Source organism: Pteronotus mesoamericanus, unplaced genomic scaffold, assembly GCF_021234165.1.
Source record: "Pteronotus mesoamericanus isolate MK-2021 breed Mesoamerican mustached bat unplaced genomic scaffold, CSHL_Meso_final scaffold_31, whole genome shotgun sequence".
Classification (NCBI taxonomy): Eukaryota; Metazoa; Chordata; class Mammalia; order Chiroptera; family Mormoopidae; genus Pteronotus; species Pteronotus mesoamericanus.
The window spans coordinates 12,237,043-12,263,945 of NW_026555312.1; the positions used below are offsets into that span (position 1 = coordinate 12,237,043).

The window sequence follows — 26,903 nt, forward strand, 5'->3', positions numbered from 1 at the left end:
TGCTTTCACTGGTTGATTCTTTTATGTGCTCTGACCAGGGATCAAACTCAGAAGCTTGGCATATTGGACAACACTCTAACCAACTGAGCTACCCAGTTAGGGCAATGTATGCATCTTTTAAAAATATAAATCATATCTTATTCCCTCACTCAAAAGTTCCAGTGAACGTGCATATCATTTAGATTGCCTCTCAAACTCCTTACCATGGCTCACAATGGCCTAAGTTTTCTAATGACTAGCTATTGCTGTGAGTTCATTTCTACTACATTCTCCCTTACTCTGGGAACATGACCCTTCTCACTATTTCTTCAACAGATTAAACTGAGAAAGGCCTTCCCTGGCTAAACAGACCAACCGTCCTTCCCCTTTCAGCCTCCTTACCTGGTTTTATTTTTCTTCATAGCACTTACCACTACCTAATATTACTTGTGTATTGCCTGTTGCCCCACTAGAACTTCAGCTAGAAGGACAGGGACCTTGCCTTGTTCTTTCATGTATCCCAGAAAACCATGTAGAATCTATAAAACGTATTATTGCATGACTTAATAAATCCTCAAGTTCTATCAATCCATTGATAGAACTAATCAGTTTCCTAAACTGACTAGAACTGTTCGTCTCCATCTCTTCTGCCATAACCCTAGGCCATTACTTCTAACCTGGGCCTCTGCCTTAGCCTGTTCACTGGTCTTCCTTATCTGTTTTTGCCTCTTTCTAATTAATTCTCCACACCACAGGCAAGAAATTAATTCTCCACACCACAGGCAAGACAAAATTTTTAAAAATCTAAATTTGATGCCGTCTTTCACCTGCTTAAAACCCTTCCATGATTGCAAGCACTCTTTACCCTTTATAGCACCTACTATAATTAGGATTCAAAAATAAGGTGTATATAACTATGTGCTCCCCAAAAGCTCACTGTCTGCTCATTCCCCCATCAATGTCACCAGAAACTTCAGCCTTTAGATTGCTTTAATTAGCACCTTGTCTTTAGAATAATCCCAACACCATTTGCATGTAATTATGGCAAGAGGATTTAATACAGAAGTTAGATAGGCCAGTCCCCTAGCAGAAGGCGGTGTCCTGAAAAAAGGACATAAAACAGGTATCTTTATGGACATGAAACACCAGAAACCATGGCACACTATTGGGGAGGGCAACTGTGATATTACGATTTATAATTAGAAATACATTATTTGGTCTTTGTCACCATTTTTAGCAGGAAGCTTCTAAAAACCCTTGGAATTTCCTAAATGGTCAGAGATATAGAAGTGGCTTTTGTTATTATTAACAAAGTAACTTTTGACATAGCCAAGGCCACCAAAATGGGGGCTGGCTGTCAGGGGAACCAACCCTGTCATTAGGGGTTGGGATGTCCATTCTCACCCTGGGAGTGCCTGGGAGGGGAGAGGGGCTGGAGGTTGAACTGATCGTCAGTGGCCAATGATTTAATCAGCCATGTCTATGTAATAAAGCCTCCATAAAATCCCAACGGGACAGGGCTCAGAGAACTTCCTGGTTGGTGGATACATGGAGATTTGAGGAGAATGGTGCGCCTGGAGAGGGAATGGAAGCTCCACACCCGTCCCATGCTTTCACCTATGCATTTCTCCCACCTAGATGTTCCTCAGTTATATACTTTTATAATAAACCAGTAGTCTAGTATGTAAAATCTTTGAGTTCTGTGGGCCGCTCTAGGAAATTAACTGAACTCAATGGGGATGCTGTGGAAGCCTTTGACTTACGGCCAGTTGGCCAGAGGCACAGGTAACAACCGGAGCTTGTGACTGCCATTAGAAGTTGGCAGGGAGCCGATCTTATAGGACAGACCATTTAATCTGTAGGATCTAATGCTATCTCCAGATAATGTCAGAATTGAGTTGAATCCTTGGACACCCTACTGGTGTCCAAGAATTGCTTGGTGGTATTGAGACAGAATAGTGAGAAGCTAGGAAAATTCCTTGGCAAGTAGAATAGAGAAAATGAGACAGAGAGCCGAACACAATGGCCGAACAATTTACAGCCAGATGCAGATGGTCTCCGGGACGGCCACCAGGGTGGAAGAGGGCTGAAGGCCCAGCAAGGCCCCTAATGCCTGGCAGAGGGCAAACCAAGGACCTCACCCCTCTCCTATCCTGGCCTTTCCACCCTGAAGATAACATCTAGGGGATACCATCTCGGCCTCAGTTGTATTTGGTTGGCCAAAAAGTCCATTTAGTGTTTTTCCATAAAATAAAATACTTTTTTTTTATTTTCACCAATAACTTTTTTGATTTAGATATTTTGAGTATGTCAGCTATCTCCTGCTATTGGCTTCTAGTGGGTAGAGGCCAGTGGTGCTGCTAAACATCTTCCAATGAATAAGACAGCCCCACAGCAAAGAATTATTTGGCCAGAATGTAAACAGTACCAAGAAACCTCACAAACCACTTTTGACACATCTGATCAGTCACAGCACCTTCTCCACACCCTGCACAAACTGGGGTTTTGTTTTGTTTTTTTGGGGGGGGGTTTGCATTTCTATTTTTCTTGAAATAATAAAGCATAATATGCCAAAAATGTTTTGTATTTTCTTACATCTTCAATATTAAAATGGCCACATAAAATTGAACCAATTTTCATAAATTTTTTTAAATGCACACTGATACAACAGCTGTCACAATACAGTCTAACAAATTGTTTCAAATGAAGTTAAAGATGAGTAAGCACTACTAGAGCCATCTCATGGCAAAAAACAAATGAACTTTTTGGCCAGTCCAACATTTCAACTCCAGGCCCAGAAAAAGCAACAAAGCCAGGTAGGTGATGCCAGAACCAACTGCAATGACTACGGACCCGCTACCTGATACTGGCATTGTCCCCAGAGCAGAGGGGAGTAGTGCAGCAGCGTTGCCCAGGTAACTGACCTGGTGATGTGCATGAGGATAGATTCCCCGCCCCTGGGCAGATATGTAGCAGGAGGAAGTCAATGTGTGGAATATGTGAGGCTAGTGAAATATCTGGCTAAAGGAAAAGCCCTCCTACCCCACTCTGGTTCCTGATTTAAAGGGAAACCACAAGACACAGAGGCATGTGTATATAAAGGTTAACATGGCAGCAGAGGGAAGTGCAGACCTGCCAGTCTAACCTGGGCAAAGTGTGGGACTGGCTGGGAGGCTGGACCCTTCCAGAATGCATGGAAGCTTGGGCCAGAGACTGAAACAGAGGGAAGGGAGAAACATGCCTTCTCTTCTTCCCCTTGCTTGCCTGTCAGGGACCGGCGTGCTTGCATACCAGCAGACCCTGGAAGCCGCATGGCCCAGCTGCAGGGCCCGAGCCCCTAGCACAGGAAGTGGCGGTGGCGGTGGTGTTGCAGCAATGGCTATGCACGCACACTACAGGGAGAACCCTGAAGCAGAAACAAGCTAAGCCGCCTAGATGACTGTACAGTGGCTTTTTGCAGTTTCCCAAAGGATGGTATTTTTAAATGGGAGAAGGAACTCTGGGTGCAGCCTTAGATGGGTCTGGCAGAGGGCAGCGGGGTTTCTCCTCTGGGTGTTCTGGAGGGGATGGGCTCTGAGGAAGAAGCCTGCCATTCTTCCAAAATTGTGTAGCTTTTGAATAAATGACCTCTTTCCTTTTTCACCAAACCTCTGCCTCCAGAGTTTGCCTACGGGTGGTGGGCAGCCGAACCCCATATCTATTTGGCAACATGCCTCTTCACTGACCAATCAGTGGAGACCATGACTCTAAAAAAGTACCCCTGTAAAACTGATGACTGTTCTTTCTCCAAGATCTCCCCTAAGATTTCCACCTGCAAGAAAGAGATAAAAGTCTCAAGACAAATGACCCAGCATGCATTCTCCCTCTGGGGAGCAGCCCACCTCATTCCCTTTTTCCTCTTATTTCCTCACAGGCACAGGTCTTCTAAACTCTAAGGCAATGGGAAGATGAGGCTTGCCCCAGGCTAAGCCCCTGAACTGTCCCCAAAGCCCCCTCTTCTCTGACTTCCTAGTAAAAGCTAAGGCTGTCCAGTCAAGGCTCTCCAATTGCTTCTTCTATGCAAAGCTCTTCCTAGTTTCATCATCCCCAGCACTTAATATTTTACTAGAGAATTCACAGTGAGTATTAAAACTATACCATTCAAAGGACAGAAGGATAAATGGATGGATAGATGTGTGTGATAAGGCAAGTAGAGTAAAAAATTAATGTTAGACTCTAAGAAGACGTAACAATATTAGAGAGTCATTGTTAAAATTCTTTCACATTGGTTGTATTTTTGGAAAAAAAAAGTCATGACAAACAGTTCTACAATTTTTTTAAACTAAAAAAAAATTTTAAAAACCACCAAATCTCAGATTTTAATGTCCCTTAAAACAAAAAAGTATCTGTATTATATTGTATATAAAACCTGCTTTCTGTATTAGTACATAAGCTAGAGTTTAAATAAATTATAGTGAAATAAAATCTTATTAATTAAAAGTAATGGCAGCAATATTGATTAATGATTATCTAAATATTTGATATTTACACTATATATATGAGAGAATGAAACTAACTCACCATTGACTAAATTTTTTTTCTACAGGACCTAACCTATAAAGCCGGCATGAAAATAGTGCACATCAACAACAACTGCATAATAATGATGCTGTTTGTTTCCTCAAGAGGATACTGCTTCTCTACGTGGAGTTATGATTACCAGGTTAGCATAGACATCTTTTTTTAATTTTTGATTGTTATTCTATGACAGTCATCCCAGTTTTTTCTCCCTTTGCCCTCCTCCACCCAGTCCGCCCCCGGCTCCTACAGTCAATCCCCACCCTGTTGTCCATGTTCATGGATCAAGAACAGACATAAGTCTTAAGCAGACCTCCCCCTTGGCTAGATTTACAAAAAGAGAATTTATTACATTTAAGAAATGTGAACTCTGAAAAAGTAGAAAAAGTTAAACAATGTTGAACAGTGACTACACTGAATATAAGCAATCTTGTTTTATTCAAAATTAATTTGAAATGACTTAACTCAATTACCCCATAGCAACTACTACTAGTAGTAGCAATTACTACTGCAACTATTCCTCACCTCAAAATCCCCCCCCCCCCACCAACACTTTATACTGAAAAAAAGTAAATGTTCTTGAAATTTTCTGAAAAGTAAATTTCTAGATATCAGGGTGTTTTATGTGTGGTGCTTACTTTTTTATTTTATTCATTTTAATTGCCATAATTTCAACCAGTCTTCCTTTTCTTTCTCTTAGCAAATCCATAGGCTTACATATATGAGGATGCTCTTGACTTTCTTGTTAAAAATCTAATCTAGTCACTGTCCTGGAACTGCCACTTTCCAAATGCTGTGAGTTAGCAGCATGCTGCAAATTAGACTATCAAGGCAAAGATCTTAAGTCAAAGCCGCATGACCGTTGTTTCGGAAATGTGTGTCAGTGGTCACAGAAGAGACAGGGGGGCACATGTCTTTCAAAGCACATGATAGTGAATAACTCATATGTGCTTCTCTAACATAGTGCTCTGCAAATACCCTAGACTAGTGCATCAGAATCTCCTGAAAGATGAACTAAAACACAGGCCACACGGCCCCATTGCTAGAGCTTCTAATTCAGCAGATCTAATGTGGGGCTCAAAAGTGTTAGTGAGTTCACAGCTGCTGCTGCCGCCACCAGTTTGAGGACCACACTCTGAGAGCCACTGGCCTACAACTAAAATACTCATTATATAAGGGGCAGGGGAAAGAGAGATGACAGGAATAAGAATACTTGTCAGGCTCCTATGATAGCTATGGTATGTGTCTTAAAAGTACCTCCTATAATCCTGAGAGCAACTCTGAGGTAGATATTACCCCCATTTCACACAAAGCAGTTCAATAACTTATCCTAAATTCCCACAACCAGTAAATATAGGAGTACACATCAGTCTCACTTAAACCAAGGTCTAATTGAGACACAGCCTTTGCTTGCTTTCTCACTACTTCAGAATGATTTCCATGTTATCAGAACAAAAGCATGACAAAATACTGGAATCTTTATAGCTTCAAAGTGTTACATTTTCCCTCCTAAAGGCTGTCAACACCATAAGCCATAAAGTTTTTCAAAGATCAGACACCTTTCCATATTAAAACAATCTGTATTTACCCCACTACCTAGGAAAAGTAGACAGTATGGCTATAAAATGTTCTTTTCCAATCACAGTAAAGACCTGTGTAGTTTAGAGCCACCCATTCAGTAATTACCCTCTGCACACAAGAATCCTTGAAAACAACTGTCAAACTGAGGTCGCCTTGTGAACACCAGTAACTGACACTAACATGATGCATGCAGGGGGCGGGAGAACATCAGTCTTTGAACCAGGAGGTCTGGACTTGAACCTTGACTTCAGTTTCCACATCTAATACATGCTAAGTGCACTGGGAGCTTCCAGGTGTGGAAAGCAGACCTCTTGATCTCTCAGCCCTTGGTTTTATCAGTAACTTGCCAGAAGTCACAGAGTTGAAAGTTCAAAGCACACTGCTGAATCCCTTCCGTCCGGGGCATGGTCACCAGTGTATTTGGGTTACATACCCTCTGCTCTTTGGAAAACACCTTAGAATTTTTAACCAGTTCCTCTTTACAGCTTCTTTGAAGTGACTAAACTTTTATGTAATTAAAAACCAGTTGTTAGTTTGCATTATACAGGTCACTGTCAAGCTTGAGAAACTATAGGTAGAAAAACCTAATATGAGGCTCATCCATTGCTCATGCTAACAAATAAAATGTAGGGAATACATACTATGTATTAGGCAGTACATTATGTATTTTCACAGAGGTTGCTCGTATTTCATCTGAACAACCCTGTTGATACAGGAATTAAGAGGGGCTTGGGCAAGTAAATTAATTTTGCGTTAGTTGCTTTATCTGTAAACTGCAGGGTAAGAGTCAAAGGAAAAAAAGTAGCACTCTTGCATAATTCATATTACATAGTAGGTTCTCAAATGCTCTTACATGTCCTTCCTTGGTTTTTTTAAATAAATGAACAAACTAAGGGTCAAAGAAATTCAATAAAAACCCTACATTCATGTGGCTAATAACTCACACACACTTTTCAGAAGAGTACAATCAAAAAGACCTCCTTATTGGGGATGGGAAATGATTCAAATCCATTGATGCTTTTAGTTAACACAGAGCTATTTATTTCCATGGAAATGAGGCATTGACTGTGTCTAGCCTGATTCCAAAAGGTGCTGTGCACATCTAGAATCCAAAGCATAACTAATCCTTGATTAACTTTATTCAAAAAATAGAGTTTTAGAATTTTCTAGTTAGCTCACAACCTTTTTGGCTTCGACTTACCTTAATTTTAAAAGTTCCTTTCCTTACTTGTCATTGAACATAAACTTTGTGACAACACATCTCACACAGCCTTAAGATCACCCTAAAGAGCATTATTTTTTCATTCATTCGCTCTCCTATCTGTAATATACTTTTCTAGATGGGGCTCACTTTTCTAACTTACAGTACTGTGAACACCAACATGTAAAAATCAGCTGAAACTGTATTGGCGCTGGACATAGCATATATTGAGTTAAAGAGTCATGAGATGAGTTTGTTTTGCTGCAATTTGCTTCCTCCTAAAAGAGGAAGCACATATTAAACAATGAGATTTGTTCTAGTCATACATCAGATTAGAGACGATGAAAAATCTGCAATACCCAGAGAGTCAAAGAAGGGGGCTTTCCCACACTCGGTGAGAATGCAAAACTGTCACAACAATGTGAGAAGGCAACACATAGACTTAAAATGCAAACACCCTTTGATGAAGCAGTTCCACTTCTAGAAAGGTCTCCTACAGAGATGTATTTTCACATTTACATAAGTACAAGCATTTTCATCTCTAATAGCAAAAATAGAAACAACCTTAAAGGCCACTTATTAGGAAGGACCTAGTGAAATAAACGTTGATACAGCCATACCATAGAACACTACACAACCCTTCAAAAAGGAAGGCAGGGGAGGTAGGTCTGTATGTGGTTACACAGAAACATGTCCACAGTACACTAAGTTAAGCTTGTAAAGCTAGAGTTAAAAAATAGTACCTATACATAAATATTACATGTTGTATGTAAATACATGTCCATCCATATGTTTATAGGTTGGTTTATACACAGAGAGTCTGGATGGGGGTTCAGGTGAACTGTTTATATCACCAATACTTTGGAGATTTTTGTTTTATTTTATGTTGTTTTAAAAGCAGCATGTGTTATACTTACAATTAAAAATTAGTCTTTAAAAAGAGAGCAAGGAAAAAAAGGATAGGAGTGGGGGGAACAAGTAAGTGAGGTTTCCCTATTTTGCTAATTAAATCATCTACTCTCATTAGTGTACATGAAACTGGTCACCAAAAACTTTGCATTGAGCTGAAGTGTCAGTCTAGGACTGAAGCCATTCTGGACTGGCAGTTAAAGAGAAGGGAGGATTGAGCCACATAGCATTTCTTTCTGACTCTTCTACTGCGGACCTTCATTTGCCTATTGGCTTCCTTTTTTCTGCAAAGAGATAAACAGAGGAACTAAAACCCTAAGCATCCTACCCTTCAATTAGCACAAACTTTGTAGAAATAGCTGACGTTAACTACAGTAGTTATCCGGTTCTGGTATGGTCATCGCTGGCTGTCCAAGTACTCCTGGGAATTGGCAATTAGGTGAATGGCTTTCTTGGGATGGCTGAGTGGGCCTCAAAACGTGAACATACAAATCCCAAAAATTGTTACATTAAGTAAATGAGTAACTACTCTCTGTCTATTAAATTGATCTTTAAAATAGGGATATTCTTTAAAGACTGATTCGGGTCATTAAATGAATGAAATGAGTAAATGCACTTAGAAAAATACCTCCCACTGAACAGGCTGAATAAATGCTTGCTACTATTGTTATGACAACAATGATGACTAGTGATGCCTAACTGCTTTCCTGGGTTTTGCCCTCCTTGTGGGGAAAAAAATAAAATGAATTTATGTCAACAGCTGGAATATAAGGTGATACAGATATTTGTATAAAATACATTTAATTAGATTTTAAATGCTAAAAGCTTTCAGAGATGATTATTTTACACGAAGGTAGCCAATGCCACCAGGGAAAGAACAACGTTTGAGTTGTTCACCAAAAATCCTCCCCCCATTAGTATTCTGCCTGTCCAAATAAGTATTTGTTGAATGGATGGTGGTTTGCCTTGACCAGGAAATGAGGCATCATTCAGAACTGAGCAGGTGGAGTAAAAAGGAAAGAAAAGGGGAGCTTTCTCGAAAAAAGGAAAGAATCTGAGATATGAGATATCTCATATGTAAGGTAGCAGGAGATGATCTGGATAGACATCGTGTGACAGTTCACAGAGGAACTTGCATGTCAGCACTAAGAAATATGATTCAAACAGGAATGCATGCATCCTTAATAATAGTAGTGGCATTTTGACAGAAATATTTTAAGAAATCTGACTGACATTAGTATCTAAATGGAAAGAAGGAGAAGTTGGCAACATGAAAATACTCTAAATATTCCAGACCTCAAAATTGCAGTCTACCATAATAAATACGGCATATGCTGATGAGGGTGGTGTTCTCTGCGTTCTCACCACCCCCATTCCGCCATCCTGCTCCAGCTTTGCCCACTTTCACACCATTCTCCACCCTCTGCCAAAGCCATCCTCCCACCCACTCCCAAATAAAGCCTTCCAGTGGCTCCATAATGCCATTTAACATGGCATACAAGACCCTCCATCTAGTCTCTGCTTGCTGCTCCAGCCTCATGCCCACACACACCCATACTTCCAGCAACATCTCCAGGGATGTCCCTCAACGCAGTTCCTCAGTAGCCGCCCTTCCTTGGTTCTGTGCCTTCACATGCAGCTGCCCTTCCTCCCCGTTGCACCCTTACTATCCACAGCCCCACCAGCGCCATCATCAAGCAATCTCCTATTCATCATTTGGTTTTAGTCCCTCAGGAAATCTTCCCTGACCTCTGCAAGTCTAGTCTAGGTGGATTCCCATATGCTCCCCTAGCATCCAGCACTTCCTCCATCAGAGGGTCTGCTTTCTACACCAGAGCCAGGCTGGCTATGCATTATACACACAGTCAGCACAGTGGCTGGTACACTGTAGTACCAAATGGAAGAACAGAATCAGGACCAAGACAGAAATAGGCTTAGAGGAAACTGAAATGGAAGTGCAACTTCAAAAGAATAAATAGCTAAACCTTGGTGATTCAGTCAATGTAAAGGAAAGTTCTCTCATTGTATGCCAACTTTTGCTCTTTCTGGATATGGTTTGCATGTTTGGCCAGCCCATCACATTCTGATAAATGGTTTGAAGAGCTGAATTAAAAGCAAGGTATGCTGCGTGGTACAAATTTACACAATGGAATTTTTGTTTAACACGATGGAATACTATGCAGCAGAAAGAAAGAAGGAGCTCCTACCCTTCGCGGCAGTATGGATGGAACTGGAGAGCATTACGCTAAGTGAAATAAGCCAGGCGGTGACAGACAAATACCATATGATCTCACCTATATGTGGAACCTAATCAACAAAAATAAACAAGCAAGCAAAATATAACCAGAGACACTGAAATAACAAACTGACAGTAACCAGAGGGGAGAAGGGAGGAGGATAACAGGGAAAAGAAGAAGGGTTGTCAAGGAACATGTATAAAGGACCAATGGACAAAGCCAATGGGGGGTAGGTCTGAGTGAGGGAGGTAGGAAGCGGGGAAGAGTGGTGGGGAGGAATGGGGACAACTGTAGTTGAACAACAATAAAAATAAATAAATAAAAGCAAGGTGTGCTTCAAAAAAAGTTTTCACAATACACAAACACAGATTACCAACATGCCATCCTTATATAACCTTCTTTGAGAAAAATATTTAAATTAAATCTTGTTCCTTATTATAGTACCATGCCCCCTACCCTGATATCAAATGCTTTTCTAAGAGAATATGAAAAAGCCTGAAGTGCTTGTTCAACCTATGATCAAAGTCAAGAATGTTGTGCAAATAAAGTTTGTTCTGAAAGAAGGGGCAAAGAGTGGAAGAATAAAGTTCTGTTTATTAATAGTCCCACACTGGATGGAGCGTTGTTGGAGAATTTTTAATAGTTATCTCCTCCTTGCCCTCTAACAGAAAGATGATCTTAATTCAAACAATACAAAGCTAATGTGTAGAAAAAATTAGATTTCAACCAATTTTGTTCTGGAGAGCAGGACTACTACTCACAGGTAGGGCTGACACAGAAATGTTTCAAAAGAATGTAGAAGAAAAGATAGTTTAGAATTTGGGTTTCCAGTAATTGAAGAGCCGGTGTTATGGTGTGTCCCAGTGTTCAAAGTTTTTAAGCAAAATCTAGATGACTGCACTACAACCGCTGGGGTGACACGTGCTAGTTGTATTGCAGGCACTAAGTGCTTTATCTAGATTATCTACTGCAATCTTCTCTATATATGCATTGGTTTCTTATTATCCTTATATTACAGAAAAGAAAATGAAGACTTAATCTATCCAAACACATGAACAGCTACCACCTGCTGGTTCAACCCACTATCATCTCTGGCCTGAACTATTATATTTACCTTCTAACTAGTCTCCTTGTTTTCACCCTTTTTATCTTGGTCCATTGTCTATGCAACAGCCAGGGTGATTGTGACAGTTAATTTTAGATGTCAACTTGAGCATCTCTTAGTTATCATTTGGTTTTAGTCCCTCAGGAAATCTTCCCTGACCTGTGCCCAGATATTTGGTTTCACATTATTTCTAGTTGTGTCTGTAAGGGTGTTTCCAGATGAGATCAGTGTGTGAATCAATGGACTGAGAAAAGCAGACTTAATCCACTCCATGTGGGTGGGCCTCATCCAATCAGTTGAGGATATGAATGGAACAAAAAGGCAAGGAAGGGAGAAATTACTCTCTGCCTGACTGTATGAGCTGGGATACCGGTTTCCTCCTACCTTCAGATGGGAACTTACATCAGCGCTTCTCCTCATCCTCAGGCCTTAGGACTCGGACTGGAATTACACCATTGGTTCTCCTGAGTCTCCCACTTGCAGACAGCAGATCGTGAGACTTCACCTCCATAGCTGTGTAAGCCAATTCCTTTACATAGGTATTTCTGTATCTCATACTGGAAATACATATCCTATTGGATCTCTTTTTCTGGAGAACCCTTACTAATACAGTGACCCACTTAAAACAGCGTTAGATCATGTCTGTGGTTCAAAACTCTCCAAAGGCTTCTGTTCTCACATCAAACTAAAGCCAAATCCTTACCATAGCCTGCAAGGTCCTACACACCAAAGCCACTACTTCTGACTTTATCTCCTACTGCTCCCCCAGTCACACACCCCGCCCCCAACACACACACACACACACACACACACACACACACACACACTCATTCACACCAGCCTCCTTGCTCTGAACACACTAAGCACACACCCCCGCCCCGCTTAGGACAACCACACTGCTCCCCTCTGCCTAAAACTCTCTTCTCCAGATATCTATGCAGCTAGTCCCCAGGGATGTCTTTCAGGTGTCTGCTTAAAAAAACATCTTATCAGTGAGACTTCCTTAACCATCTAAAATAAAGTAGAAATCCTCTCTCCTACAGCACTCCCCATCTCCCCTCTCCTGGTTCTGTTTTTCCTCAGAGCCCTTATCATCTGACTTCTGTATTTACTTGTTAGTACCTGTGCCTTGCACTACAATTTGAGCTATTTGAACACCAGGACTTGATCCAGTTGTTGACCACTATATCTTAACCATCAGAACTACACAGGGCATGATAAATATTTGTTGAACAAATGCAGCCCAGGCAACCAAATTGGAGACCCATTCTCTGAAATGCCAAACCTTACTGGCATCCAGGAAAAGGCCTTCTTTCATTAGAAGGGTGGGGGGACTAGAAGAGCTAAGGTCCCTTCCAATTCTAAGATGATGATGCTATGACAAAGTCATTTGGCCTTAAGAGTATGGTTTTCTTTTGCTGCTCTTTTCCTCTCTTACCACATTTTACCACTTTCCTTGAATAAGTGGTGAGCATTAGGCATGGATGAGATCATAGGTCTGAGAAGCCAGCTTCTCCTTGAGTCATCTCTAATCCATTTCTCATGCTGTTATAATTTGCTCCTATTTCTCAGATGCTATCTGACCTGCAGTAGCTCAGTCACCAATGGAAAAATATAGTGTCAAAATTTGTATTTTAAACCAGTGACTTGACTAGTAAGTATAAAGCCATCATAGCATTGTATTAAAACTCTTAACAAGTATGATCCACAAATATAATGAAGTCATTTACAAATAAACAAAGAGAAAGATAAATTCACTGACTCAACGTTGATCACCCAAGGAGAGCACAAAGCTAACCTTGCAAGCCAGTATATTTTAGTACCAGAAGCCAACAGAATAAGAGAGGCTGGATTTACTTCTGTTCATTTAAAACAGGACTAGAAGACATGGGAATAAAGAGAATTATAAAGCTTCGGGAACAGGTTGGCAGGTCACATGACCAGAAGAGAAGACAAAAAATTGTTCTGTGACATTGCTGGAGTAAAAAGCCTCATTATTCCTTGCAGATAATTTTATCAATTAAAAAAAAAAACTAAGATACTATACCAAACATATCAAGCCAGCAAACAATTATATTATTATATTCTTATTGGGGCCAAACAGCTCTTAAATAAACGGCAGCTTTAGACATTCTTCCATACAAATCTTTTACATCCAATCAAAAATGTTCTCATCGATTCACTTTCAAAATTGTACTTGGTTTTGTTTGGGTTTTTTTTCCTGTAAATCCACTTCAAAATCTTCAGTTGAAATACCCAACCATTTGTCTCTCTTTAGACAAATCCAACAGACAAATTTCTCTCTATTCTAATTGCTAGCCTGTGAGTATTTCAGAATAATAGTAAGGTTGAAATCACCTATATAACTTCCTTTTTATAAAAGGCTAATGAGGAAGCCAGACAAGATTTTCATAGGATTTTCTTCCTCTAAAACACTTTTGAAAAATAGAACAGTTCAATATCATGAGACAACTTAGGAAAGAAAAGAATAACAAAGCCATTTACTAGGGGCTTGGCTCTGAGCAAGCTGCTTTACTGGAATTCTTATTTGATGCCTCATACAACACTCTGAAATAGGAGTCATCATCCCTTACCTCCCCTCATATCACAGGTGACAAAACAAAGGTTTGGAAAAGCCAAAGATTTTACCTGAAGTCACACACCATTAAATAACCAAGCCTGAACTTGAACCTGGGTCTTCCTAGCTCTCTGTACCTGCACTCTTAATCATCATCATGCTAGACTGGGAGAGAAGATGGAGGTCGCAGTAGAAAACTGTCATTTCTTTCTTCTAATACAGACATCAGAATCCAGAAATGAACCACTGCATATTCTTTACTTCATTTGAATGTTACCATCCATGGGTGCACAAGTGTGCACGCTGACACAAATATACACATGCACACACACACGCACGCAGTACTAATCTTCCCAAACTGAAATGTCTCTGAGGCCATATGTGGGCTTTTCTTAAAGGTCACCCAACAGGCCCCAAGGAAAAGAAGGGCTTGGTCTGAAATGTTTTATATTTCCTCTCACTTTTTTAAACATTGGAAAATCCATTTGGCTAGAGAAATGAATAGTAAAAGGAGTTCTAACTACTTTGAGCCAACAAAACGTAATGGAAAAAAGGCAAGAATATGGCTGGACTTTATTTTCTTTTTGCTCAGCACATCCTGTCTTTAATCTGAAAGGTAAATAGGCCATGCCCAACATACCAACTCTTTTCAGGTGAAATTATCTAGGTTATAAAAACAAGTAACAACTGTGTTTTCTTTATTCTTTAATTCACGGCTGACAGAAATAGCTTCCAAAGTAAATCAAAGAGGCAAATATTGCTCGCAAGGGAGCAAACCCACAAATTTGCCCTCCTTTGATAACTGGCTTTTGTGAATTTTCCTTCTTTCACTTGAATTATAATTGTGTAGTATTATCTGGAAAAAAAAAAAAGTGTGTTGCAGAAGCCAGAAGAGGAAAATTTGAATTTTCATATTTGGGTTATTTAAATAGGGGGGTGAGAGAGAGAGATTGATGTTTGCATATCATTAGTTAGTAGACCAACATTCCTGAGAAATTACAAAAACCTTCAATTACAAAAACAAGTAATTTTGCAACACCTCTCTCCATAACTCCCAAATATTAACTTCTCTGGCTCCATAATACACCTAATGACTTGTAACTTCAGTCATGCTAGTAGGGGCTATGCCCATTTCTGCCATGTGAATTCAGCTTGCCTTGCTTTATACTACACTTTCTTCTCTATACAAAAACTGAGCAAACAATTTAACAAAAACTATCTTCACAATTAGAACGTGGTTAAGTTTCCTTTAAAAATAAACTCAATATATGAATGGATTATTTAAAGCAATGTTCATCACATTCTTTTCTCTAGATGTCATTTAAATCAAGAATTACCTACATGGAATAATTTAAAGCAGCATTCTTCAGAGCTCTAGTTGTAGAGAACTTAACAGGTGTTCCACTTAAAAAAAAAAGGCATATGATCAAATGGAAATGGTTTGGAAGAAATTAAACAGGGTCCCCTTGCTTTCCTCTTAACTACAATACTTCACAGAGCCTCTAAAATGCAAATATGCATTAGGTCCCTCCAAGAGAGGAAGAGAGAACAGACCATGTTCCAAGTTAATTTGCATAAGGAACACTTTATTCAGGGAGTATCTCTGTTTCATAGAGCTCCAGGTCCATGGACCACACAGGTTAAGGGATGTCTATTTAAAGGCCAGGCCTCCCTAAAGATAGGGAATGAGCTGGCTAACATCCAGTGGTCAAGTCAGACGTTCCGCATCTGTCTATTCTGTTTTGTTTCCAAGAGCACACTGATCTTGGAAACAAAAAGACTTTAGCCGCACAACAAATGTTCAGGGATACATCTTAGGGAAAACAGGACTAGAATAGAATGTATAAAAAACTTGATTAAACCTATGAAAATATGTAAATATAGCACCATCCCTGGCAGACAGACCATTACATTTGGATATTTCCCTAATGAAGGGGAGAGAGGGGCTATCTTAGCAAAACCATTTTAAATATTTGGTCTTTCCCAGCCAATAATTGAGAGATGTCACCCAATCACATTTAAAGTTGAAAATTAATAGCATATGGCACAATTTAAAAAGTGACAAGTTTCTTTTCAGCCTTGAAACACATTTGATCTCTTTAATTTGAGTGCAAATTAATACCTGGAAAGATTAGAGACATATGTAAATCATTTTTTAAAGAAGAAATAAAAGCTCCGACAATAAAAAGAATAGCATTTCAGGTGAGTTTAGTATCAACTGCAAATTTACAGACACAAATATAATCACACCCATGCAGTTTACCATTTTGGCTGATCATAGAAAATGGGGTATAAGGAAGCCAGGCAAGGTTAATGTTTATAGGTACAAAAAGTTCCAAAGTTGGAAGGTTGCCAAAAATATCAAGCCATTTGACTTTCTGCTTTTGAGCACTCCCCAACAATAAGGAAATACGAACCTAGAAAACAGAATGATCTAATTGTACTAACTCCTACCTCTAAATTCCTGAAGGAGATATGAGAAGTGGTTGTGCTGTTTTTAATTGGGAACTAAATCTACTGAAACAATATGTCAGTGTCAGCTCCTTGTGAATATGAAACACAACCTTTCCTTTTGTGTTCTTTACCCAACACCAACACACCAACTTGAATTCTGCACTACTACATACATCTCATAATGAAAACTGAATTCCACACGCTGCTTTTAAAAATCAGTAATGCTTGGACAAAAATTTCCATCCTACTTTTAACCAAATGTTGCTTCTGACTCATTTGTTTCAAAGACCAGCAAGGGTCTGAAACGTGTGAAAAAGTCAGAGAAATAATCATTCCTGAAGCATAGCATTCAGAAACAAAGCAAGAGCAAAGGAAACTAAAGTTGCCCTCAGATTACAAGGCCATTGCCCCACTTCCTACAAAGCAACGCACACTGACAAGATGAGCAAGAACCAGCAGGAACCTCACTTATCGAGGCCTTCGCCCTGCTTGAACTGTAACACACCCTTGCCCCACACTTCTCACCTCCTATTAGACTTTTTTTCTAAGCCCTTATCACCCAATACTGTAACTTACCTACTCATTATGTTTATTGTTTATTGTATAACTTGCTTTGATAACACCAAGGATCTCTACTGGGTTTGTTTCTTTAGCTCATAAATCCTGGGGCCTAGAACAGTTCCTGGCATACAGCTGCTGCTCACTAGATTTCTGTTGAATGAATGAATGAACAAACAATGCTATTTTTTGCCATCTTTGGATCCTAGAGTTCAAAACATACAAAAAGGATCTCAGTCCCTTTCCTTTTTACCTAAAAGTCACGCTGAGGCTTCCCCCTACCCTAATTTTCCATCAAAACATATACTTAATGAAAATGGGTATGAATTAGCTATATTAGTTAAATCAACAAAGAAATATGGAATAAATTTTATTTCACCTCAATTTGTCTATTAAAAAAAGAATGCTTAGTAAACGTTGGTAATAAACATGTCTCTTTATAAATGATTCTACTTTCTAAATGATTCCTCTCGTTATTCCCCTTGATTTAACCACTGATCACTGTAACTAAATTATTCAACTTCCTTCACAAAGTCAGGGCATTAAACCCTCATTTGTCCAGTGATTACTGTACTGACTGTATAATAAATATTAACAGTCTGCCCATACAAGGCCTACCAAAGCAAATATAAATGGTAAATATCAAATCTAGCTATCAGACCCTCCCCTCTACCATTCTGAGATGCCAGTACTGTCTGACCCTTCACCAACCCATCCTTGACTTTAAAGTGCTATTGTCACAAATATAATCATATACAGGAGAGAGATAGGGACATAAACGAAGGAAGAACCATCCATTTCTGGGCCTATGTTCATAGGCCCAGAGTAGCTATATCTTACTACTTTTTTCATTTTTTCATGAAAACTTGTCATTTTAAATTTCTCAATTCAAGAAAAAGGAAAAAAAAAAGCAAATTGAGGCCAAATGTGGTCCATAAGCATCAGTTTGCAATCTCTTACTAAAGCCTCAGCTTGGAGATCACTGCCAGCCAGAGCCCCTCCCACCTTCCCAGCCCCAAGTGGGTGGATGCTCCTGGCATACGCCAGGCTTAGCCGTCCCTGATTTCACCAGACTCCTGTGGAGCTCCTTCGATGTGTCCATCTTCCCTTATTCATTTCTTATTCATTTTTATATTCCCAACATTCAGCAGTGTGCTGGCACATAACAGAAGCTCAAAAAATGTTTGAACAAATGAAAAATTGCATCAGATCACTTGGGCTCACACTTCTGTAGTGACTTTGAACTTACCAGTCTGTTTCCTAGCTTTATACCTTCACCAACCAACCTTCAGGGAAACATGCAACGAAGGTCACCAGCATTGATACCAAATGTCAAACTGAAAGGGTCAACCCCACGCCTGGAGAGTTATACAGAGTTTTATATATAAGGCTAACGTTATTATGATGAATAAGCACCCTTTGGCACACTGTGAAAGTTGAAAAAAAGAAAAGGAGATACAACAAAGTAAAACAGTTGTAAACCATGTGTCTTGTAGGAGATAAGCAAGTACATGAAAGAAAACTTGGTAAATTACTACCTGATTTCTCCATCATTCAAAATACCCCATGAGCTTCTTACTGGTAAGAGTTAACTAAGGCATGTTTTAAAATGTCTCTATTTAGTTTCTTAGCTAGAACTTTAAGAACAGAAAAAACTCTGCTTATCCAGCAAATAATTAAATTTCACACACGAATTACACTCTTCCTAAAAACCAGTATATACAGAATTTACCATTTAAGATACTATTTGGAAACAGACCCAAATGTGGAATTACTCTTCCAAGCAGGATCATATTGTAGCAAACTCGGATTGTCAGTAAGCCACAGAAATGCATCCTATACCTTCGTAGCTCTTCCCTTTGTATTTTCTCATGATGAAAGCATCAAGGAAAACTTACAGCTGTGCAAAAGATGCACTGGCATTCCTGGAGTGTGGTCATCTTGTCCAAAGACTGTTCACACAGGCAGAGTTTGCAAGTGACAAGAGGAGCCAGAGCCAGGTCTCCAGGCGTGGGATTTTCGGCAGTCATGGTGAGTTAATGCAGCCTACCAACTGAGCCCATCGGCCTGCTCAGCCTCTTTAGTCTCCTTAACCCCTGCAGAAAGGTACAAAGCAGAAAATATTATAGTCATTGACACAACTAGTGTTTAACCAACACAGTTGAGTACCGACAGAGAAAATCCTCACCCTCAATGATCTCTAAGCATACAGGGAATACATTTCTGAAAACCATGGGCAAGATGTTCCTAACATTTAAGGGGGCCTCACTGTCCTGACTCAAGTCATATAAAAACTATGGGAATAAAATAACTACTATGAACAAACACTCCATTTAGGAGCACAACAATCAATTCAATGGATTCAGAAAATACTTAAAAATAGGATGTCACCCAAAATGTTAAACAAAGAACTACCATATGACTCAGCAATTCTACTTCTAGATATATATCCCCCCCCAAAAAAAAACTAGAAAAAGGGACTCTAACAGGTACTTGCACACCAATGTTCATAGCAGCCTTTTTCACATTAGCTAGAAGGTGGAAACAATCCAAATGTCCATCAACGGATGAATGGGTAAACCAAATATGATATAAACATAAAATGGAATATTATTCAGCCTTAAAAAGGACTGAAATTCTGACATATGCTACAACAGGGATGAACCTTGAAGACATTATGCTAAGTGATATAAGCCAGAGGCAAAAGGGCCAGTGGTATATGATTCCATTTATATGAAGTATCTAGAGCAGTCAAATCCACAGAGACAGAAAGTAGAAAGGTGGCTACCAAGAGCTAGAGGAGAGGGAAGTGGAGAGTAATTATATAGTGAATACACAGTTTCTGTTTAGGATGTTGAAAAAGTTCTGGAAACGGATAGCATGACAGTTGTAAACCATTGTAAATATACTTAATGCCACTAAATGATACACTTCAAATGGTTGAAATAACTGTTATGTATATTTTACTTCAACAAAAAAATTTCAATAGGGTGTTAGTATTGTGTTCCTTCCTGTACAATATTTTATTTATTCTTTTGCAACCATAAGAACTATTTCCTTCATTTTATAGAGGAGTTAAGGTCCTAAGAAGTTACGTAACCTACCGAAGCTCTCAGAGTTTCTACATGGCAGAGCAAACCTCACACTCCATCTTCTGGGGCCAAGCCCAGCCCCTGGTCCATTACAGCAGAGCTGCCTCACAAGTGAATATTAGGTGAGATGGAGCAGGGAGAGAGAAAAGTAGGAAGGAGGTGGGAGAGGAAGAGAGAAACGTGAAGTCTGTGACCGTAGCTCTCATAAGTTTGTTGAAATTGTGCAAAACTAAAATGTGTCTCCACACATAGCATAACCATAAGAAAGGATATTTCTACACTGAAAAATAAAAATTATTATTAAAGTCCTTCCACTAGACTGTTTTTTATTCAGAATATCTTTAAAAGAGATAAAATAACTGTAAAAATAATCTTCCTGAAATATTCACTGTTTACTCACATATCATATCAAGAAAATTCATGTTCTGATTAATTAAAAGTAAAATCCTAAAGTTCTTACTAAAGTGCGGCAGATTCTAATAAGTTTTGCTGTGAAATAATTGTAAATACCCTTTCTCCCTCCGAGAACCAGACTTTTTCTTGCCAATTTTGGGGCAAAAGAAATTGCATGTTCAGTATTTGCTACATGCCCCCACTGTTGCTTAAGTCTCAATATATAGGTTAAAAAAAAGTATTAAAACACTGAAGGGAAAACCAAATTAAGTCAGTTGGAAAGAAAAAAATCTTTGATATGTAACTGCACTGACTTTCTTAATGTCATACCAGAAATAGTCAACAGTTACTAATGCTAGTAATGTGAAGCAGTCAAGGTTTTTCACCTACTCTGTGAGTGGTAGCAGAAAATTTGATTAAAAATTGGATGCTAACCAATTACTGGCTTCCAATATGATACCTCTTGGGACAGAGCCAGTAAGATTCAAGACGTAGTGTCTTATTTGATTAACTATGAATGAGTTATCATTCAAGAGCAAATTAAATTCGAATCAACCTGTATTATCAAATTCAGGATTCTGAAGTTAAAAGACATCTCTTTGAGGTAAATTAGTGGTAAAAATGAATTATTTTACCTCTTCCCTCTTCCCAGCTTATGCTTAGAAAACTTATCACCCATTTCTTTCTTCAAGACTCCCCAAAGCACACAGAGGCTCATCAATCTTCCCCAACTGCTGTCTCCCCACTTCTGTTTTCCTTACACTGCCCACACAACTTATTCTGAATGATCTTCCCCCTACCCCTAAAAAAGATGAATCCCAAGGCAACCAACAAGAAGAAATGTAGCCTGTAAATGTTTCCTGAGTGGGGAAGATGGGATGACACAGGCCAGGACCATCCCACACCACAAATGCCAATTACGCTTCTAAGCTCATCTGAGGAAAGCTGCTGTGAATAGCTAAGTCCTGCTGCTTTGACCTAATAAGAGATCTAGGTATTCTTCAAGAAAGTCAGTTATTTCTCAGTCTCAGCCTACGTTATTTTTTTAGAAGACATTAAACAGGCCAAATTTTTAATGTTCTCAAAAAACATAGATATAACTGAATACCTTTTAGAAGGTGTATCTTAGAAATAGTCTTCTTTGAAAGGCACAACGAGAAATTGTGTTAATCAGGGCCATCTGAAACACAATCTTGGCTCTTAAGGTATACTTAAGTTTTTACTCCTTAGTCTGTGAGTTACATGCTTACAGTATGAAATCAAAGTTATAAAAATATAAATAATTCCATCATCTCCAAAAGTTTCCTTCTGCTCTCTTTACCATTATTTTGTGTGTTATAAGAACACTGAATGTACGATCGACCCTTAGAAAAATTTTAAGTATACAATACAGTATTCTTTTTTTTACGATTTTATTTATTTACTTTTAGAGATAGAGGAAGGGAGAGAGAAAGAGAGGAAGAAAAACATCGACGTGCAAGAGGAACAGAGATCAGTTGCCTCTCACACACCTCCAACCAGAGATCCAGCCCACAACCCAGGCACATGCCCAACCAGTAATCAAACCAGCAACCCACTGGCTTGTAGTCCCCCTACAAACCCCTGAGTCGCACCAGACAGGGCTACAATACAGTATTCTTAGCTACAAGTCATTATGTTGTTCCACGGGTGTATACTTCTCTCCAGACTCAGCAAGTTACATACATTAAATACATATAGCTTTTTGTCTGTCAATCATATCTCAATAAAATGGCTTAAAATATATATAAATTTTAAAAATATATTTATATATAAATATTTCATGACAAAACTTTTTATAAAGCAGAGATCTGTTTTGTTTAAAAAAAAATTCCAAGCATTCCAATCAGGGCAGTTACTTATGACTCAGTGAGAAAGAGGAAAGAAATCACATATTTCATCTCTTTGAGATATGAACAATCCAAAATAATGCTTCAAAAAGAGTGATTTATTTTTCTGTGTACAATAACACCAATTCCCTAAAGTGGCGGCTTCAAATGTCTTTAAAGCCGTGGAATTTTATGAAAACAAAACCTTGGGTAAACCACTGCTGTATAAAAGATAAAAGTAGACGAGCACTGGCTGAAGCAACGGTGGGAGGCCCAGGCCAGGTGCCACCGACCTTCCCCTCAGCAGCCTCCCAGGCACCATCACAGAAGTTAAAGGCTTCACCGAGCACAGTCTGAAGACCAGCACTTTGGTTTTCACTCTGGGTAAAATCAATAGTGAGTATTTTAAAAATGAACGACACATGCTGGCCATTTCATGGAAAAAGAATATCAACAAAAAATCCTTTCATCTTTGATACATTAGAAATTGAGCTCTTCAAGCAATAATCAGGAGAATCCTGATGTTCGCTAACGAACTCCCCCGCACTTGAGATGTCTGGGAATGACTGCCTCCCTGGTGTCCCAGTTTCCTTCATTTATGTCTTGTTAGAATTCACCAGTCTGCTAAACCAGAAACTACCAATAGTAGAAACATACCCCCTACCCAAACTACTAGTAAATGGCATGCAATTCAGAGGGGCTATGCACAGGAAGACCGCAGCTCACTCACAGCGCCTTTGACCCTTTCATGAGAGCCCATGTTCATAGGTGCACTGACAATTCACCACTCCCTTCCAGTTGGCAGGAAAAGTCTTCCTCCCAGAGAGCCCATAACTCATTCTCGCTCAACTTGTTTTGCCTCATACTTCACATTTTACCTACAGTAAGTCATTTCAATATTCTATTCTATGGCTTAATTTAAAACAGTAACAATTATGATTACTTTTACCATTATTACAAATGTGATACCTCTTACTGAGTGTGAGGAACCCAATGAGAAAATAATTTTTGGCAGAAAATGCCAGGAAGGGAGGAAGGGAGGGGAGGGGGAGAGGAGAGAAGGGAAGGGAAGGGGAGGAGGGAGAGAGAGGAATAAGAAGAAAGGGAAGAAGGAAGGAAGGGAGGAAGGAAAGAGACAGCTGCCTTCAGATTTAAACTTTCGAAAGTAGGTGGTAGGATTGAAGTAGGTTGGTGAGGGGCAGGTTTCACCCAAATCCTAAAAGTATCGCCTGCTTAACTATAACTAATCACATAATAGGACAGAATGGCTGGGGCGTGCAAGGAAGAAAAAGCCACTCTAAAGGATCTGATTTTGCACTATATTACCAGGAAAGGGGAACCAGTAGTTCCATCTACTCTGAGTGTCTCTTGCTCTAAAAGTATTCATTATAAGAGAAGCAAGTACTATCTGATAAGTAAGAACAGGAAAGCCACTTTATTCCCTCATGTATTTTCATTGGAACTGTCAAAGAAAGGAATACTTCAGAAGCAGTGTTGGAAGCACAGGATATATAAGGAATTTGCCTGAAAAAGCAATCTGCTCCAAAAATACAGAGGGTGGGAAAGCCAACATTCACAGCACTTTTAACTAATGTTTTTATGCCCGTTTCACTCCCTGAAATCACAGTAGTTATTCCATTGCAAAAAAGATAATGTTTTTGCAAACGGTAATGTTTTATTAGGATACTTATCTAGCTATTTAGGAATTTTTATACCTTTCTGCAAAAGCCTTAAAACTTAGATAAATTGATAAAGCACAATTAAAAAGAATAAAGGAAATATAAAGCTACCAAAATGAATCAGCTGGATATTACTGATATAATAGAATAATAATGTATGTAAAAATCCAATTGATCTGTAGTGAGGTCTTAGTTCCAGACTATATCATGGAATTTTAAGAGAGTTACTCAAGAACAAGGGAGAAAATGGAAGAGAAGACACACAATTGCCCTCAAAATGTTTACATGCCCATGCAAGACACTAAGTCATCCTTATGAGGTAGCTGGAATAAAAGATTTGAACACATGTCTACAAGAGGGAGCTACCTTTTCAGGAAGGATGGCAGTGGGAAGGTACAGCTGAAGTGTTGCCTTGCATAATGAGAGATTCTCAGGAAGCCAGTATTCAAATAGAGCAGAAAGAAACAGTGATCCAAAGACCCTGTTAGGAAAGCTCTCCCAGTACCAACAAAGAATGACATGCCAGGCAACCAGCTGTCACCCAACACAATCTGAAAATTAGCATTGTATTAATGTTGGCACTTCTGCATAATACAATGATTTATTTAGCTGCTGGTTTATGTTCTTAACAGAAGCTATTAGCAACTATAATAATACTCAACTGAGTCCAGTAGAGTATGAATATTCATTTACCATTTGCTTAAGTTCTACCCTAAATACACTATGGAATGGAAGGTAGACCAGCTGTCTGGTAGAGTAGCAAGGGCCATGGGTAGTATTGATATTAAGTGAGGCAAGGACTTATGGCAGATCTCCATACTGGCCAGAGTTGTGGTTCTACTCCTGGCTTACACCTTTGACCCACTTTTCTGGTCATTCAAGGATTGGATGATCCAGTGCATATCCAATAATATAAAAAAAAAAAAACAGCTCTAATATCTGCCCTGAGAGGGTAAGAACAAATGGGGCATAACTTCCTAGTAATCAGAAAAATGCAATTACTCAAGTATATGTTATATCTATTTAAGTATTTTTAAAAAGAATAATGCTCAAGGCCAATGAGTAGATATATGGCATCACATGTAAAACACTTTGTTATTATTTGAAAAAAATAAAATAGATTGGAAACTATTCTCTAGAATAGAGAAACCCAAGAAATGTTTAATTCTTAGATGTGATGTGACAGAAGTAAATCTTCATCTACTCAGGCTTTATGAGGTAGCAACAATGTTGAAAATCACTGTGGATCACTGTGCCTCAGGTGATAAAAGAGAAATTCTGTTCTCTTCCCTGCTATTTCAAAGCTTCATTTAAAGGAAATCAAGAAATGAAAAAATTAATACTTCAGTCTTTAATTCCTTAGTTTTAAACTTCTTTATCTCATCAGTTTCTAGGACAGCAATAATATTATAACTTTGTAATTTGAAGACCATTATCTTTTAAATGGATTGATATGCTAATGTATCTCTATTAACTTGTCTGTGAGTGAAAAGGACAGATGCTCCATTAGGATGGGCATCTTAAATATTAGCAAGAACTGTTTTCTAGACAGTCTCTTTGCTATTTGAAATTAAAGGTATGAATAAGTCTATTAGAACCATTTTAATAAAATATCATTTTTTCCAGCTATATTGAGATATAATTGATATAGAACATTGTGTAAGTTGAAGGTGTGCAACTTAATGACTTACTATACATATTTTGTGAAATGGTTACCATAATAAAGTTAATTAACAATTCATCACCGCATACAGTTACAATTTTTTATGGTGAAAAGAAGATCCAATTTTTATATTTTTCCTTCAAAATGCATAGGTGAAATATATGGAAAGGGATATGAGATCATGGTCAACAAAGACTATGACATTGTGATAAACTAATTCTAAACCCTATAAAGTACAGAGCATCTGGGATATCAAGTTTTAACATTGGCAAAATGCTAATCCTTTTTCCAAAAAGCACATTTCTTTTTTCTTGCCTTCTTTTTTTTCTTTTTTCTTTTCTTTTAATTTTTTTATTGTTCAAACACATTTGTCTCCACCTTTCTGCCACCACTTTCCCCTGCCCCGCCCCGGCCCCCACCTCCCTCCCTCAGTTCTTTCCTACTTTAGCTTTGTCTTGCCTTCTTTTCATATTCTAACACCACAGGGTAAGGCCCAAGAGGAGGAAATCCATTCTGACCTTTCCTAACAATAAATACACATCAAAGAAGGTAGGAGTGAGAGAATAACAGGTGAGTGGTATTTTGGGGCATTATAATTTTACATTCATCAAGGCAGCTCCCTCCTTGACACCAGCATGTGCCCCACCCACCCTTTTTTTAAAAATCAATAGTTCTCCTGCTTCCCACAATTATTCATATAGTCCTGCTGATTAATCTTCTTTTCCTTGCCTGGCATAACAACAGAACTCAGAAAGAGAAGCAATGCCACTCAGAGGCAGGTCAGACAATGATGTAATTAATAAATCAAGGAGATGTGTTATTTCAGAAGAGCCCATAGGAAGAGAAGGGAAGGGCTGATTTCTTGGGTCATGACTTACCAGCAAACTGCAGTCACTAAAGTACAAGTAACTAAATCAATCTTTTTCTCCAAATGAATAAAAACACATGTAAATATTATCCTCTCCTATGAAAAGTTAAAAGTTGCATATAGGAATTTTAATTAGAAACAAATTTAAAACCAGTTTGGGAGAGGAAATCTCCTCCATCCCACACTAAGCAAAGTGCAGGGT

General features: G+C 38.9%; 1 protein-coding gene across 5 annotated transcripts in view; it reads right to left on the bottom strand.

Annotated features, from left to right (window-relative positions):
* Positions 1 to 26,903, bottom strand: part of RNF144B (ring finger protein 144B) — a 161,847-nt gene that overhangs the window by 42,058 nt on the left and 92,886 nt on the right. For 4 of the 5 annotated variants that reach the window (XM_054591839.1, XM_054591836.1, XM_054591840.1 and 1 more), the window contains one exon: positions 19,058 to 19,255. The exons of the other annotated variant lie outside the window; for it this stretch is intronic. In XM_054591839.1, coding sequence (XP_054447814.1) covers positions 19,058 to 19,189 — 132 coding nt within the window. In that variant the 5' untranslated portion in view covers positions 19,190 to 19,255. The remainder of the gene's footprint in view (positions 1 to 19,057; positions 19,256 to 26,903) is intronic. 5 annotated transcript variants of the gene reach the window in all.